General features: G+C 39.0%; 2 protein-coding genes across 2 annotated transcripts; one reads left to right on the forward strand and one right to left on the reverse strand.

The window, feature by feature from the left end:
- The first annotated feature begins 4 nt into the window (after positions 1 to 4).
- Positions 5 to 9,074, forward strand: uprt (uracil phosphoribosyltransferase (FUR1) homolog (S. cerevisiae)). Its single transcript, XM_085370161.1, has 7 exons — positions 5 to 480; positions 4,476 to 4,518; positions 4,601 to 4,670; positions 4,864 to 4,926; positions 5,843 to 6,004; positions 6,704 to 6,802; positions 8,720 to 9,074. Exons 1-7 carry the CDS (start codon positions 254 to 256, stop codon positions 8,824 to 8,826), a joined length of 771 nt encoding a protein of 256 aa, XP_085226287.1. The 5' UTR covers positions 5 to 253; the 3' UTR covers positions 8,827 to 9,074.
- Positions 9,075 to 10,645: 1,571 nt separating this feature from the next.
- Positions 10,646 to 15,181, reverse strand: zdhhc15b (zDHHC palmitoyltransferase 15b). The gene is made up of 11 exons (XM_085370153.1): positions 15,057 to 15,181; positions 14,625 to 14,651; positions 14,416 to 14,510; positions 14,210 to 14,330; positions 13,800 to 13,869; positions 13,487 to 13,519; positions 13,278 to 13,398; positions 12,989 to 13,121; positions 12,715 to 12,841; positions 12,031 to 12,149; positions 10,646 to 11,013 (listed from the first exon to the last, which is right to left on the reverse strand). Exons 1-11 carry the CDS (start codon positions 15,172 to 15,174, stop codon positions 10,970 to 10,972), a joined length of 1,008 nt encoding a protein of 335 aa, XP_085226279.1. The 5' UTR covers positions 15,175 to 15,181; the 3' UTR covers positions 10,646 to 10,969.
- Between the last annotated feature and the right edge of the window lie 200 nt (positions 15,182 to 15,381).

A 15,381-nucleotide genomic window follows, 5' to 3' on the forward strand; every position in this document is an offset into this window, starting at 1 on the left:
AACGTCGTGTCAAAGCTAGCAGGCAAGCAGGTTTTCTAATCGCTGCGTTTTGGCAAGGAATTGTTTTTAACACGACCTGTTTCGGTGTCTGTACATCTGCGAGTGAAGTCCTAACGCGGGTGTCTGTGCAGTAGCTACTCGAAGTTTAAGAGTTGAAGCTAACGGCAGAGCACGTTGTGTTCCTTGTGACACACCGTTAGTACCGTTAGAAGCTAGCTGACTTTAGCATAGATATCTCTTGCTTTTACTCAGGATGCCATGCCACAATCAGCAGCTGAACAATGTGAGCAGTGGCCAGGAGCACCCAATGAAGCAAGTTCGGTTTGCAAACAGTAACAGCAGCGTGCCTGCAGTAGTATCCAACTCCGAACCAAGTGATGCCACAACACAGCCTGACAGCCAGGACAACCTGGGACCCCAGCTTAAGCTGCTTCCTCTGAATGACCAGATCCGTGAATTACAGACAATAATCAGAGACAAGTGAGTCCCCCGCTCTTGTTTACTGACACACAGGCCATATGCATAGTGGTTGTGGTACAAAAGCAAGTAACGAGCCTTATATAAAATATAGACTTGTGTTTATGGTCTCTGTAGAAAACTATAATTAGTAAATGGAAAAACGTAGCTGTTCTTCATTTCACTGAACTGGAACTATAATAGAAAACCAGGAAGGTATGCCAAAAAAGGCAGCTTACCAAAAATTTTATGGAATGTAAATTTCCAGGGGAAGTCAAAGAGTTTGCAGTGATATTAGATAGGTCAGGCAAACGTATAGCACATCTCAGATCTTGATGTAATATTAGAAAAACAAAGCGTGAGGTTTAAATAACTCACTCTTTAAACATATGTCAAATGACCAAATGGTAAATGGCCTGTATTTATACAGCGCTTTACTAGTCCCTAAGGACCCAAAAGCGCTTTACATATCCAGTCATCCACACATTCACACACTGGTGATGGCAGCTACATTGTAGCCACAGCCACCCTGGGGCGCACAGAGAAATGCTTTCAGCCTGACCATCTCCAATTTCCTTTCAAATGTTAGAAGGGGGGGGCACGCTTCTTATTAAAGAAACTGCAACATTTTACCTCTATATTGTTATAAGTTTACTCATAAAATAGATATTTTTTCATATAAATATTTTTTATTTTTTAAATGTGTGTGTATGTATATATATATATATATATATATATAGATAGATAGATAGATAGATAGTCACAAAATATCTATCTATCTATCTATCTAAGTTGGGGGCATTTTCAACCAGCTATATCTACAGAGCTACTTAAATTATGTAAATCATATTTTTTTGGCCAAATATCTCCGACCTTCACTTTATGTAGCAAATTTGAGTTCATGATCACCCTGGGAATTTTTCAGGCTGGGATTTTTTTCCAGATTTAGTCAGTTGATATGAAATGACCCATATAGCTTCAATGATGACTCAACATGGTGAAAGAAACTACAGTATGTGCAATATTGTCCATGCCTGTGACTAGGGCTGGGCCATATTATACCGTTCACGGTAATACCAGTATAATGTTAGGCAACGATAGGAAAATGAAATATCGCGATAGAATATGAGTAAAACGCGCATGCGCAGTGGCTTTGTTTTCATACGCACATGGCCGATTGTTGAGTGAAACAAATGAACCAGAATTGGTTTGTAAAAATGGTGCAACTTCAGTGATGTGGAACTGGTTTGGTGTTTGTCCGTCAGATACACGACAAAGCACATTTTTTTGCAGAACATGCAAGCGGCCGTCGTTATTGTCGGACTAAGATGCTCTTAAATCTGGGAGTAATCTGGGTCCTAAACTCCATAACCTTCAGGTCAAACGAACACTGCAGCATCACTGAGAGTTAAAAACTGTCTAAATTCTTTCATCTTTAATAAAACGATCAGCATTGCTGCTTTACCAGGTGTAACTATGAAGTTTAACTTCCAGGCATCCATGAAAACAAAATTTATTACATTTAACGGAGTTAGAAGTTAGCAGGAAGCTAGCTCGCTAGTTTCGCTAGCATGTTCTGACTGAGAGACTGAGAGATTTCTGAAAAAAATCAAACATACAGCTCTGCTATCACTTCCAACATAAATGAAGACAGGAAACTAAACAGCAGTGACGTTTATAGGGTTACTGAAGTTGGGCTAGCTGGTATTTAATGATGTGCTACGTGATCGCTAGCAACACAGCTATGTTAGCATAATATAAACAGTGAAGCTGGAGGACAAACACTAACACTTTTCCACTTAAAAAAGTTAACGTTAAGGTTTCTGATAGTTAGAGACAAATGCAATCGCATGGCAGGATGCTGTAAACGGACCAAACTTCAGTCAGAAGAACAACTGAGATAATCCATCCACAATACGAGGTTAGTCATTAATATACTGCAACAACATGGGAACAGAGCAGCTGTGATAGAATACAGCATTAATGAATCAATGGTACAGAAGTGGAGGAAGCAAGAAGAATGAGTTTAATAAAGTTTGATTTATCTGACTGCTTTGTTTCGCTTAATGTGCCTTATAATCCCGTGCACCTTATGGTCCGAAAAATACGTACTGCACACTGCAGTTTAATGTTGCAAAGCACCTCTTTTTAACGTCAGTGGATATTATACATGGTTATGCTCAGGATATGTCAGCCCATTTCTACTGGAAATGCCTTTTGGTTAAACTTTCAGCAAGGAATTTGCATTTGCACTGTTACATTTTTATAAAGCTTTAATGTACATAAAAACCAGCTTCTTGTTTAAGTGAAAATAAATGGAAGGTTGTCTTTTTGCGCTAGTAATGTTGTGGAGTTGTATTTTGTCTCGCATCAATTATATCGTCAGTTATATCGTTATCGCAAATTTTCAAATATATATCGTGATAAATATTTTTGGCCATATCGCCCTGCTCTACCTGTGACTAAAACAAGTGATGCTTCTTCAAGGAAACGTCATAGTAACTATCATAACAGGTTCAGCTACAACATTTTTTAAGCCTTTCAAGGAGAGAATAATTTATTGTATCAAAAGAACCAACATATCTTACAGTTGTTAAGATGTCTTGTGTAGTTATAACCTTGTATTACTTTACCTGATACAAACAGGAATAGTTGTCGTCTGTTCACACAAAAAGAGATGAAATTGAAGCAGTAATAAGATTATTTGAATCAGAGCAGTGCTGAGTATCAACCAGCTCAGAGACGCATGTATCTTAAAAAATAGATCATTAGGAACTATAAATGCAACAAAAATGATATTATTGTAATGAAAACGAAAAGTTAAAATACTAATTATGAATAGCCCACTTTAAAGTAGTCACATGTAGTAAAAGATTTGCATTTTTACTGTTATTGGTATTTTGATGGGCAAACATCCAAATAATAGTTGGTGCCTTCTTCATTAACACATGATAAGAATTAAAAAATGACATGCATACAGTCATGTAAAAAAGAGTTTCCACAGGACTATGCAGTGCTGATAGTCTGATCATCATCAACTGTCAGGATCTTTGTAAAAGCAGACATTTTGGCAATTTGCTGGTCTGGAGCATTCAGGTGTGTGTTAACAACCATGCAATGCTCAGATAATCTGTAAAAACTCCCAAGAGCTGCATCTCAGACTCTACAGGCCTCAGTTAGTATGATAAAACTCATGACAGTACAATCAGAAAAAGACTGAACAAGTCTGGTTTGCTTGGAAGGGTTGCCAGGAGAATACATCTTCTCTTTAAAAATAACCTAGCAGAGGGGGTTGTTTCAAAGTTGATCTGAACAAACCACAAAATGTTGGGCCAGGGTTCACATTTCCGAAAAACAAAACACAGCACATCAGCACAAATACCTCATACCAGCTGTAAAGCATGGTGGAGAAGGGGTGATGATTTAAGCTTATTTTGCAGCTATATACCTAAGCATATTGCAGTCACTTAGTCGACCATATGCCAAAGTATTTTACAGTGAAATGTCAGGCCATGGGCTAAAGCTTGATGTCACACAACAGGACAATGATCTCCAACAGAATGACTGAAAAAGAGAAGAATAAAGATGTTGCAGCAGTCCAGTCAAAGTCCAGACCTCAGCCTTAATTAAATTCTGTGGCAGGACCTTAAAAATATTGTGCATATATGAATGCCTGCAAACCTCAATGAACAATTAGCACTGTAAGTGCGCCACAAGTGAGCGACAATTCCTCCACAATGATGTGAGAGACTTAAAACGCCATACAGAAAACAATTACTGCTAAATAATAAACTATTGAATCATGGGGTATCCTTTAAGTTTTCAAAGAAGTACATATTGTCATGGGGAAACTTACTTTTTCACATGACTGTATAACAAATGGCTTAAATAAATAGGCATTGCAAATATCAGATGTTCTTTACAGGTTAAGAATTGCTTGAAAATGACCCTTTTCATAGTAAAAGTTTGCCAACCCCTGATCTAAAATGATCTAATCAAACTCATATTTACATTTTCAGGACAACCAGCAGAGGAGATTTTGTTTTTTGTGCAGACCGACTGGTAAGATCATGACTTTAATACAGTATGCTGTAAGAGTGTGAAGATTTTATAAATAAAGTCTGTTTGTGTTGTAAAAAACCAGATCAGGCTTGTAGTTGAAGAGGGCTTGAACCAGCTCCCCTACTCTGAGTGCACAGTGACCACACCGACAGGTGAGGAGGATCTCTCTGTAATAACAAAGTCGTTATTCAGGTGTAAAGACTAGGTTAGACAAAAACAGAGTTCTGAATTCTGACCAGTGGGCTCCAGTGTTTGAGTGTTTTAACTCCCAGCATTATATGACTGTGTGGGCTTTTTCTGAACAGCTACATTTTGTGACTGTTTCTGCTTCATTTTTTCCCTCAGGGTACAAGTATGAGGGTGTCAAGTTTGAAAGAGGCAACTGTGGAGTCAGCATTATGAGGAGTGGTAAGTTAAACCTTCTCTAGCACACCTATCAAAACAAATTTGTGTCTTTCCTAGGTACACATAAGTCTTCCATGAAACCGTGTACTCATACTGTGCATCTGTTTTGCTCTTGCTCGGTTATCGTTTGCGCTGGATCATAGACTAACTACTCTCTTGTTTGAATACTACGTTGTGTAAACGTTATGTTAGGCATTTGAGACAGCTATTTGTCTTTAGTTTTGTAGAGAGCACAGTCTCTGAAGGCTTCGCTGTCAGCAGACCACACAACCAGAAGTGACACTTGTTATCTATCCTTTTGGTTTAATGAGACTGTTACCATAGCTGTCTGCAAAGCCTGTTTTGCCTTTTTGACAGTCATGCTAGAATAAAACACAGGAAGTATAAAACTCAAACACTGTACCTTAAAGGTAACACATCAGCTAAGTCAAAACACCGGTTCTATTGTTTTCCATACCACAGTCATGTCTTGACATCCTCGTGGGTTGACTTTGAGCATGTCATGGTAGAGCGCTGTAATGTAATGAAGACTGAATGCTTTACAGTGTGACCAGTGTGTGAACTTTTCTATGTGGTTGTGGAGGAAAGCGGGCAATTCTGCATTTATATATAGCATTGTTTGTTTGCTTGTTTTTTAAATGGCACCAGCCATGTCTTTATATTTCTTTAATATTTTTAGGTGACTTTGGGTTTAGGAAAATCCGGAATGTATTTTTATGATTAGCGCTGCTGATAATTATTCTTGTAATTTCAAACAAACCGATATGGCGTGAGCGTGTCTTACTGGAGAAATGAGACGCAACACACATGTAGGTGCAGGTCTGCTGGAAATCCCCGCTGATGAAGACAAAACTAACCCTAAGCAACAAATATATTTCAACCTTTCAACCACAGTTGCATTTCACGTGCTTTCTCACAGGTGAGGCCATGGAGCAGGGTCTCCGTGATTGCTGCCGCTCTATCCGCATTGGCAAGATCCTCATACAGAGTGACGAAGAGACACAGAAAGCCAAGGTCTACTATGCCAAGTTCCCCCCAGATGTGTATAGAAGAAAAGTGCTGCTCATGTACCCCATTCTCAGTAAGTAACAAGATGGCTGAGCTCGTTTTTTCTTGCTGGTGACTCCAGTTTGTCACCTTCAGTAGCACGTAAATGTCAAGAGATGTTCAATTCTGTGCAAGTGTAAAAAGAAAAAAAGTTTTTTGTATTTATTCATTTTGGAAAATCTCCCTTGAGTTGACCTTCACCACCAAGTCTGCATTTCCACATCACGCCGGCCCATTCACACTGCTCTGATAATTATAGTTCTCATGGGGCTAATTATACATTGCCTGGGAGATAGCCACCAGGCTGCTGAATAACATAATGAGTGCCAACAAAAATAGTATCTTAATAGCCCCGGATTCCCTGTGTCACAAAGCAGCATTTTTCTGTTCTCAGCTTTAAAAAAAAAAAAGTGACCAAGCTAGGCTCAAGGTATATTTTATAATGTCAGAATGATGGAACATATGGTTTCATTGATGCATGCTAACTGGATGTGAAATTAAAGCCTGTCAATTGTCCAGACTCATGGGCACATCAATCAGCACACAATCACTTTCCTTTCCTTTTAAGATGCTCATAATGCATGAGTTGGATATATTTGAATTGGGAAAAATGCAATTATCTAGTTTGTCTTGGGAATCTGTTACGACTTGTCACATATTCTTGAGATGAGTCAGCAAATTTGTCATTATAAGCAGGAATGTGAAGCAAACCTTATTTGTTCTGTGTCTGCAGGTACAGGGAACACCGTGATTGAGGCGGTGAGGGTGCTGAAAGAGCACAGGGTCCAACCCAAACATATTATCCTACTCAGCCTCTTCTCCACACCTCATGGTAAGCCAGACAGCTCAACACAAGTGCAGTCGCCACCAGCTCGGTTTTGTTTACCTCCCAGATCACACACTTTGTCCTCTATTGCTCCTCCACTCATGTTTCTGCTGCATCAGTGTCTATATAAAAAATACTGTTGCCAACAACAATGAGGTTCTGTGGCGCTGCTGATCTGAAGTCTTGCTCAGCAGTCATCAGTAAACTATGGTAACTTCTGCACGTTTATAGTTTTCTCTACTTTAGCTTGGGCCAGATTGTTTTGATGTTTAATGGATTTATTCCACTTAAATATATGAAACGTTGATATATTAAGCACATGTTGCCATTAAAATATAAAAAGCTATTTAATCCTCTGAAGGGGATGAAGCCTTTTTAAAGACATTTCCTTTTACCAGGTAATCAAACCCAGGTGCTCAACTCACAGGCACGAGTATGTAATCAGCTAATCACGTCACCAACCCAATTCATGTAGAAATGTCAAGTTGGGCAAGAAAGGTGATGTAAGTGAACATTCCATGGTTGTTGGTGTCAAGGAGGTTGGTCTAAGTGTTTTAGAAATTGCTGATCTATTGGGATTTTCCACACGATCATCTCTAGAGTTTCAGAGAATGTTCTAAAAAGGTAATAAATCCAGTCAGCAGGCGTTCTATGGGTTAAAATGCCTTGTTGATGTCAAAAGTCAGACTGCTTTAAGCTGAGAGGAAGGAACCACCAACTCAAAAAAAAAGACATTTTAGAACCAAGGTATGCAGAAGAGCATCTTTGAATGTGCAACACATCAAAACTTGTAGCAGATAGGCTACAGCAGCAGAAGACCACACTGGGTGCCACTCCTGTCTGCTAAGGACAGAAAACAGAGGCTACAGTTCACACAAGTTCACAAAAAATGGATAATAGAAGTCTGAGAAAAACATCACCTGGTCTAATGTCTCTATTTTTGCAGCGACATTTGGATGGTAGTGTCAGCATTTTCCATCCATTTATAAGCGCAGTGTGCACATGTTCTGGTGGCTGCTTCCAGCAGGATAACACAGCAGGAGCTCAAAGCTCAAGTCATCTCAAGCTGGTTAGAGACAGTGATAGTGAGTTAGCTGTACTCCAATCTCTGATGAATTTTTCCAGCACCTTATGCAAAAGCGGCTCCAACTTAATGTAGCAAAATGTACCTAATAATAAAGTAGATGATTCAAGTGATTCCTGGACACCAATGTTGGTAATCTTATTGTCATGTGGAATGAGACCATTGTGTGTTACCATTACATTATTTTTAATAATCTATAATTAGTATTTTTTATACTAACAGTGTATCTGACAGTGCTAAAGGAGTTGTAATGAACTGACAGGATCCCCTGCAGCTCTGCTTAGTCAGTACTTTATAGTGAGTTTCAGTTCATTGTTTAGTGTTTGTTCATTCTCAATCCATTTGCAGCTACAGCAGACAACTGCCTTTAATAAAAAAGCACTTAAAAGCCACAGTAGGTAGCAAGTGGAGTAGCTGATGAACATAGTGGACTTAAAGGTAGATTATTCCCCTCGGGGGTTGGTAGAAACAAAAACAGTGCCAAATGCCAGATAAATAATAATTTTGTTTTGGAACAGGTGAACATGTAAATATGCATCTACTTTTTAATGTTTGCTGTATAAACCTAAAAAGTGAGAATATGTCAGTGTTGTTGCTTCTTAAGCTTTAGGCCCCTTTATCAGCTTACCTGAGCTGTGCTTAACCTCACCACAGTACAGCTGAAGATGGTGGGAAATAAGATGGTTGCTTTTTTCCATCCTGGTCATGAACTGGCATTGCATAGCAGTCTTACCTCAGAAAAGCTTCAGGTTTTGGCTGCTAGTTGCTTTTGTTTATTCAGCACATCAGTGGCTTAGATTTCAGACAGAAAGTGAACCAACTGTACATTTTTCTTCTAGGAGCAAAATCTATAATCCAGGAGTTCCCAGATATCACAATTCTGACCACAGAAGTCCACCCGGTGGCTCCAACACATTTCGGACAGAGGTACTTTGGCACCGACTAAATGGAGGACAACCCGAGGAACATGATCTGCAAATAGTTTTGGTTTTTAATATATTTTGCAATGTATTTGTCATGTTCTCCTCATTGTGCGAAGTACTGCTTCTCATTTACAAAGTTCAAAAACTGATATCAAATTAATCAAATGTATATATTATTCTATGCTGTGTATAGTCATACTATAAAAAGACTACACAGAACCATGTAAAGAGTTCAACTTGGATCATTTTATTCTGCATGTTACAACATCTGCTGGATCAATAAAGAATATTTGTTTACAAAGAACAGCAAATGAAACTATTGGTAGTTTTGACGTGATGGAAAAAGGGAAGCACCACAATCACATACTCCAAAGACGGGTTAAAGAGGGGACCACATGTGCTCTAGCAACATTGAACTCCTGCCTTCTCAAGTTGTAAATGTTCTGTTTGATTAAAGTATGTTACTTCAATAGTTCACTTACCGGTAATAGAACAAAATATACAGACACTGCCTGCAGCAGGTATGGTTCAAACTCGATACACGAGAGAAAAAAAAAAGGCAGACTTTTATAACAATAAATAGACAAAAGACTAAATGATACACTCAACAGCCATATCCTTCTCAATGTTTTTATACAAGCTTTCACATATCCCTGATAAATAACCTACAGTTTCAGTAGAATGAACAGAAGCCTTTCTCAGATATGAGCAGCATTTAGTTTAGGTCACTCAACTTGGGAAAAAACTGATCTGACAAAAAGTTTAAGCTTCAACATACAACTGTACACACATCTGGTGAAAACCCAACTTCTTATGCATGACTGAATAAATAGGTTTACTTTGTTAAAGAAGTGGTTTCCTGCCAGGTGCGCTGTCTAAATACACAAAAGCAGTCTGAATAAGATTAGCTTTCATTGGTATTAAAATACATAAACACAGGTAAAAAAAATAATAATAATCAGAACATATTGCAGAAGATCACTGCCCTCTACCAACCTGTTGATGAGGATCAGTTAATATGTACAGTGTATTTATCTAAAAAGATCAAAAACAGACATAGAAGACCCTATGCCCTCTCATATGCATGTTTGTGTCTATAACAAAAGCAACTTTTAATCCCCTGCATCCAAAGTGTTATCTTCCCAGGGATAGCTAATGATAAAAAAAGACTGATTAGATTTAAAAAAAAAAAAGTCTCAGTAAATCTCATGCTCAAACCCCAGACATAAATCTAACCAATCACTGCATCCTTCTTAATCAATGTAGCAAACAGCTTTTAAGCCATGATATACAGTCTATTCAGAATATGACTCCACTGATAGATAGACATATCAAGTTTGCCATAATACTCAGATGTAACATGTAATCAGGTCTAACTATGACCAAATTTATGCTTGTCTTATTGTTACAGTCACCATTGTGATTAGACACTGAGCTAATGACATTCGAACTGCAACAGGGAGGATAAAACACTCCATAATGGGGGAAGAAGTGCCCAAGATGTTGGTGCAAAGTACTCAAAAGGATGATGAGGAGCAGGAGGATACATTCCGAGGAGATACTGACTCCAAAAGCAGGAATACTTGTTAGTAAGGCTCAGGTTAAGTTAGCTTTTTAATAATATGTTTAAGTCAAATCTTATGTTTAAATGCTGTAAACCTCAAACTTGTAGACAACTCAGTCACTATGAGACTTCTGGAGCCTGACAAGTGTGAGTTCCCTTCCCGTCCCCCACCAAAGAAACCATAAGGTGCAACACTGTAAGCTTAACTCTCAAACAGAAACCTGTAAAATTGCACACTGCCAGACAGAAGCTGTAAAGGTTTAGTGCTCTGTCAAGAATAACAAATACAGGCAAAATATTTTCTCTGTAATTAAAAAAAAGAAATCAGTTGCTTTTCTGTAAAACAGGAAACACTTGACTTGCCCCGAAAATAAAATTTTATGATGACATGAGAGGCGATGCTTCCACTGGTCATCCAATGAGTTCCTTTTTTCATCAGTATGTGAAGCATCGGGGTAGAGTTGGCAACGACAGTCCAAACGCAGGTCTTAATCCTCTTGTTTGGGCCCCTTCGGTGTGTCTGAACGTCCTTGTGATTTGGAATGATTTACCTCTCAATACACAGTGTGTGCGATACAAGTCCAGGTCTCCACCAGTGTAAATTATTCCTCCATCTCTATGGTAACAGAGGGGTCCACATCCTCTGCTGGAATGATTAAAAAAAAAAAAAAAAAAAAAAAAAAATCAGCATGTAAATTAATTTTTTCTGTGGTTTTGTTGTAAACGATGCATCTGGTAGTGAACAGTGTGGTTCATGTGACCAGCAGGTGGTAGCAAAATATAAACACAGCAGCAGTTTATAGTGAAGCCTTCAGGTCATTTCAACTGAACAAATATTGAACTAATCTGCCGTTGCATGGTGTCGTTACTGTGTCCCATCCCCTCCGCCGTTAGCCCAAGGTTACAAACCTTGCCCATCTTATTGCTCCTACTGTGTGACCTCCAACAACGTTTGTTTTTGGATGTTTCAGTGCAGGGATTCCATATTTGGAAAGTCAAGTTACGGAAAAGTCGGGGTCTCTGAATGGATATTTTCTCTGTCACTACACTCGAGCAATAAATATGACTTTCATAGGAATAAAAAACATAAATAAGAGACAGGCACAAATAACTTATAAAGCACAAGTATTCACTGGACACTATTACTTGTTTTTGTAAGACCTGAAGGTGATAGAGTAGGTAAAATATTTGTTTAGAAAATACAGTAAAAGTCACCGGATGCCTGCAAGCATTTGCCTGTGACTCGCATGACTCACCCTTTATTTTTGTTTTTAAATTTCACAGTGCAAAGCAACTACAAAGGTCAAAATGACACAAAGGATAACTGTAATTAGATACTAACATTCTGGAAAAAACTCAAGCATTAAGTCTCTTAAGAGGTTTTTAATGGATTAAAAAAATGCAAAAGTATTAGAGCCAATTATTTTTGGAAGGAAGCTACTTGTGTCTTTAGCACCAGCAATCTCATCTAGAGTAAATAGAAGCCAAGAGCCATATATTTCATGGATCAGGTGCTACTGTGAAGATATGTTGACCAGCAGGTCATGACAGCTGTCCTGGATGATATAAGTTGAATAGGATATACAGTATATTGGGCATTAATGAGAAAAAGGCGTTTTCAGCTCTGTGTATTTTAAATATGACAGAATTTAAATAAACTCACCCAAGCTTCCCTCCTCAGACCCATCATCAGACTCTTCCCACATGTCCTCGTTAGCTAATAAGGGGTTCTGGGATTCAGAGCTCCGGTTCTTCAAAGCAAAGTAGTGGCCATTCCCTTGGCTGACATATAAGAGGTACAGAAACAGATGGAAGCTTGTTATAGATCCAGTTAACTATTAAATAAGTTCCAACCATTGATCAAATTCTTCACTATGCATGTTATTCATTAGCTCCACTGCAGCTTGATGTAAAAACTACTCTGTATTCTGAAGTCAATGTCATATTGTTCCCCATCAATTATTCATATCCCTTATACTTCAAATATTCAGTCTACTACTTAAATCATTATACTGATCTCTAACTCTTCCTCCACCATGGCAGTAAGCTGAGGTACAGACACTTGCTCAGCCTCTTTGTCCACAACATTATGCAAGAACTAACAGGCCAAATTCCATGAACCTGGTGGAGAAGTGGTGGTGAACAGAGGAAGTATCCATTAGCTTTTGGTGAGGATCCAGATCATGTTCTGTGAGTACTGGCTTTGGCACACGTTGCACTCTGAATTAATTCTGTGTATTTCAACACTCTGTTGCAAACTATAGGGCCAAGACTTCAGTGTAAAGATGCCAAAATGCCATCACCTCATTATAGAAATCAACGAGTTGCCTCCTGACAACAAACTCACCTCGTAAAGACGGGGATGAACCACAATCTCCGATTCTCTCCAAATACCTGCTCCAGATTTCTGCGCGTGCCGACGTTAAAGCCGTTTTTGTCTGGTCCGTTGGCAAAAACCGGAGCTGAGAAGGCCTCTAAAAAACAGATATGAAACTAGTTAGGTTTCCCCTGTCAACCTTTCAATTCTCCATACCATATTTAATGTGTGCTTAATGTATTAAATAAATGAGATCAATTTCTTAAGGAGGAGGGTTTAATCAGTAAATGCGTCAAATTCTCACCTAATGTGGATCTGTTCTTGGCCACAAGCCAACAGTGGTAGCCAAAGAGGAACATGAGACTGACAAAGAACATGAGAGCCACAAACATGAGGAAGAGGACGTGGAACTTTGCAGGCCCGTTTGGCAAGACCCCCTGGGAAAGAGCGAAATGAGAGTGCTAGAAACCTGAGAATAAACTATGACAGAATGCTTGAATCTTGCGGAAATACAATACTGCTGACTATAAGGACTTCAAAATGACATTATGACAACTTGTGAATATGAGTCATAAAGCAAGAATGACACTCACTTCCCAGAATTTGAGGAAATACTGAAAGACTGTTGCCGCAATGAATATACAGTACACCATAGAGTAGGCAAGGAAAAGGAGAAAAAACTTGTAGTTGGAAAAACCAACACAGTTGTTCACCCTTAAAAGGAAAAAGACATTCTGGTTTTAGAACAAAACATTTATTTCACCATTTAAACACTGACGAAGAGGAAGAGATTACAACTTACCAGGGACAGTGATGGTCCATCTTTAAGACACACCTTAAAAGCAAGACAAGGTTTCTATATCATTTTAATGGCATTTGTTTCATGTTAGGCAAGCTTTTCTTACAGCTTTCTTTAACATGTACACTGGCAGCTATCGGCTCGTTCCCTTTGCTAAACTTCTGCACTGATTGATCTTTGGAATAATGTCTTCAAGACATGACATGGCAAACAAAAGCAACATCCTCTAATTATCACAACAGTCCCTGGCCAACAAATATCTAATTGCCTAGCTCCATCTCCAGATGAAGAGATTGGGGAGGAAAGGGTGTCTTACATTTCACAGACGGAGCAGTGGTGACAGCGGTCAGGCTTCAGCACCTGGCAGCGGTCGCAGAACCTGATAGCTGGAGACAAGAGGATGGCGAGTTGAATGGACGACATTTGAGCTGAGCTTGCCCTTCAAATACTTCCTGCAGCCCAGAACTTAAGTCTTACCAATCAGCATTAATGAAAGAGATATACTGGCTGATTACTCTGGATGAAGATGCTCCGGAGTGCACACAAAGCTAATTGCCCTCACCCATTTCCTTTCACCAAACACAGATTATGTGTGAGATGATGGATTGCGGCTAATATACCTGTATTGTTAGTGCTGCCCCCCACAACTCTATATCAAATAAGGTGGACAAAGAAAATTAGAAGAAAAAAACATTTCACATGATTTCACATGCTTTCACTGCTTACCTCCAGATTGGGCTCGAGTGAAAATAGGCAGCTTCTTTGCAATCTCAACCAGGATTTGCTTCTGAGCATCTGGTCTGTCCTCCATTTCGTACCTTTGCTTGTCTGAGTATGACAGCTGAAACTAAAGCAGACAGACAGATATTTGCATACAACATATTCAGCATAGGCCACAGTTAATTGGTGATATTCAGGTTAGCTCTCCAGACCTTTTTGCATGGAGACGCAGGAGGGGTGAATATTGACTTCCAGTAGGTCCAGGAGAACATCACAAAGCAAACATGAAATAAAAGCAAATAGGCCACTGCAAGCACAAGAAATAATCACCATAATACATAATATATCAGAAACAAGCCCGGTGTTATTCTAGTTCATGGTTCAACAGTGCACATTACACTGAGACGAGAGGGTAGCTTACCTTTTTCCAGTGTATTGGTGATTGTAACTGTTAAAACAAGAACATGATTTCAGAAATACACCCAAGTTGGCTGACTGACAACAGTCTAGCTAACTGTTTTGGCTAACACTAGTTTGTTTATTGTTTACTGAAACAGCATTTACCGGCTAACACGACTAGCCAGACTGTCAGGTTGTACTTAGCTAAGAGGAATAACAGCACAACAGTTTTGGTATAAAACCAGGAATTACCACTGAGCTTGTAGGGGAAGATGGGAAATTAGTTTAGGTTTAAGGAGAATCTGATTGTATATTAAGTAAATGAACGCACACACCCGAAGCCACTTCCTGCTCTTTCTATAACGTTATGTCAACACCGCTGTGCGGTAGTCTGCGGTGTCTGTAACTAAACGATCAAACTGTGTTGGAAACCAACACAGTTTGCCATACTTACAAAGACATAGTTCAAAGACATAGGCGTAATACGACCACAAGACAACGGCGGTGATAATAAGAACAGGTATCCACGAGAAAACCCTCTGACAGCATCTCAAACCTCTGGAGAGAGCCATATTCCATCTGAGCTCCGCTCTCTTCCGCGTTCGACTACTATTCCTGGGATTTATCCATCAGTTGCATCGGGGAGCGATTCACTGCACTGAAGTTACCGTTTGGCTAGTGTTCCTTCTTTCTTTTTCTTTTTTTAAGATAAATATTACTTTTACTGTTGTAGAGTTACTCAAATATGCTTGATGGGCACATTAACATGTTTTTTGTTT

The sequence above is a fragment of the Diplotaxodon limnothrissa genome, linkage group LG2 (assembly GCF_057381915.1).
Source record: "Diplotaxodon limnothrissa isolate DT_005_m linkage group LG2, D_limnothrissa_male_GT1.1, whole genome shotgun sequence".
NCBI classification, from domain to species: domain Eukaryota; kingdom Metazoa; phylum Chordata; class Actinopteri; order Cichliformes; family Cichlidae; genus Diplotaxodon; species Diplotaxodon limnothrissa.

Excerpts from the sequence above, each read along its gene's own strand:
- uprt (XM_085370161.1), top strand. The coding sequence starts at position 254 with ATGCCATGCCACAATCAGCAGCTGAACAATGTGAGCAGTGGCCAGGAG. Across the intron at positions 4,671-4,863 it reads CACAGTGACCACACCGACAG|GGTACAAGTATGAGGGTGTC; the intron begins GTGAGGAGGATC and ends TTTTTCCCTCAG. Across the intron at positions 6,005-6,703 it reads GCTCATGTACCCCATTCTCA|GTACAGGGAACACCGTGATT; the intron begins GTAAGTAACAAG and ends CTGTGTCTGCAG.
- zdhhc15b (XM_085370153.1), bottom strand. The coding sequence starts at position 15,174 with ATGGCTCTCTCCAGAGGTTTGAGATGCTGTCAGAGGGTTTTCTCGTGG. Across the intron at positions 13,870-14,209 it reads CACTCGAGCCCAATCTGGAG|CTATCAGGTTCTGCGACCGC; the intron begins GTAAGCAGTGAA and ends TCTTGTCTCCAG. Across the intron at positions 12,150-12,714 it reads TTCATCCCCGTCTTTACGAG|CCAAGGGAATGGCCACTACT; the intron begins GTGAGTTTGTTG and ends CTTATATGTCAG.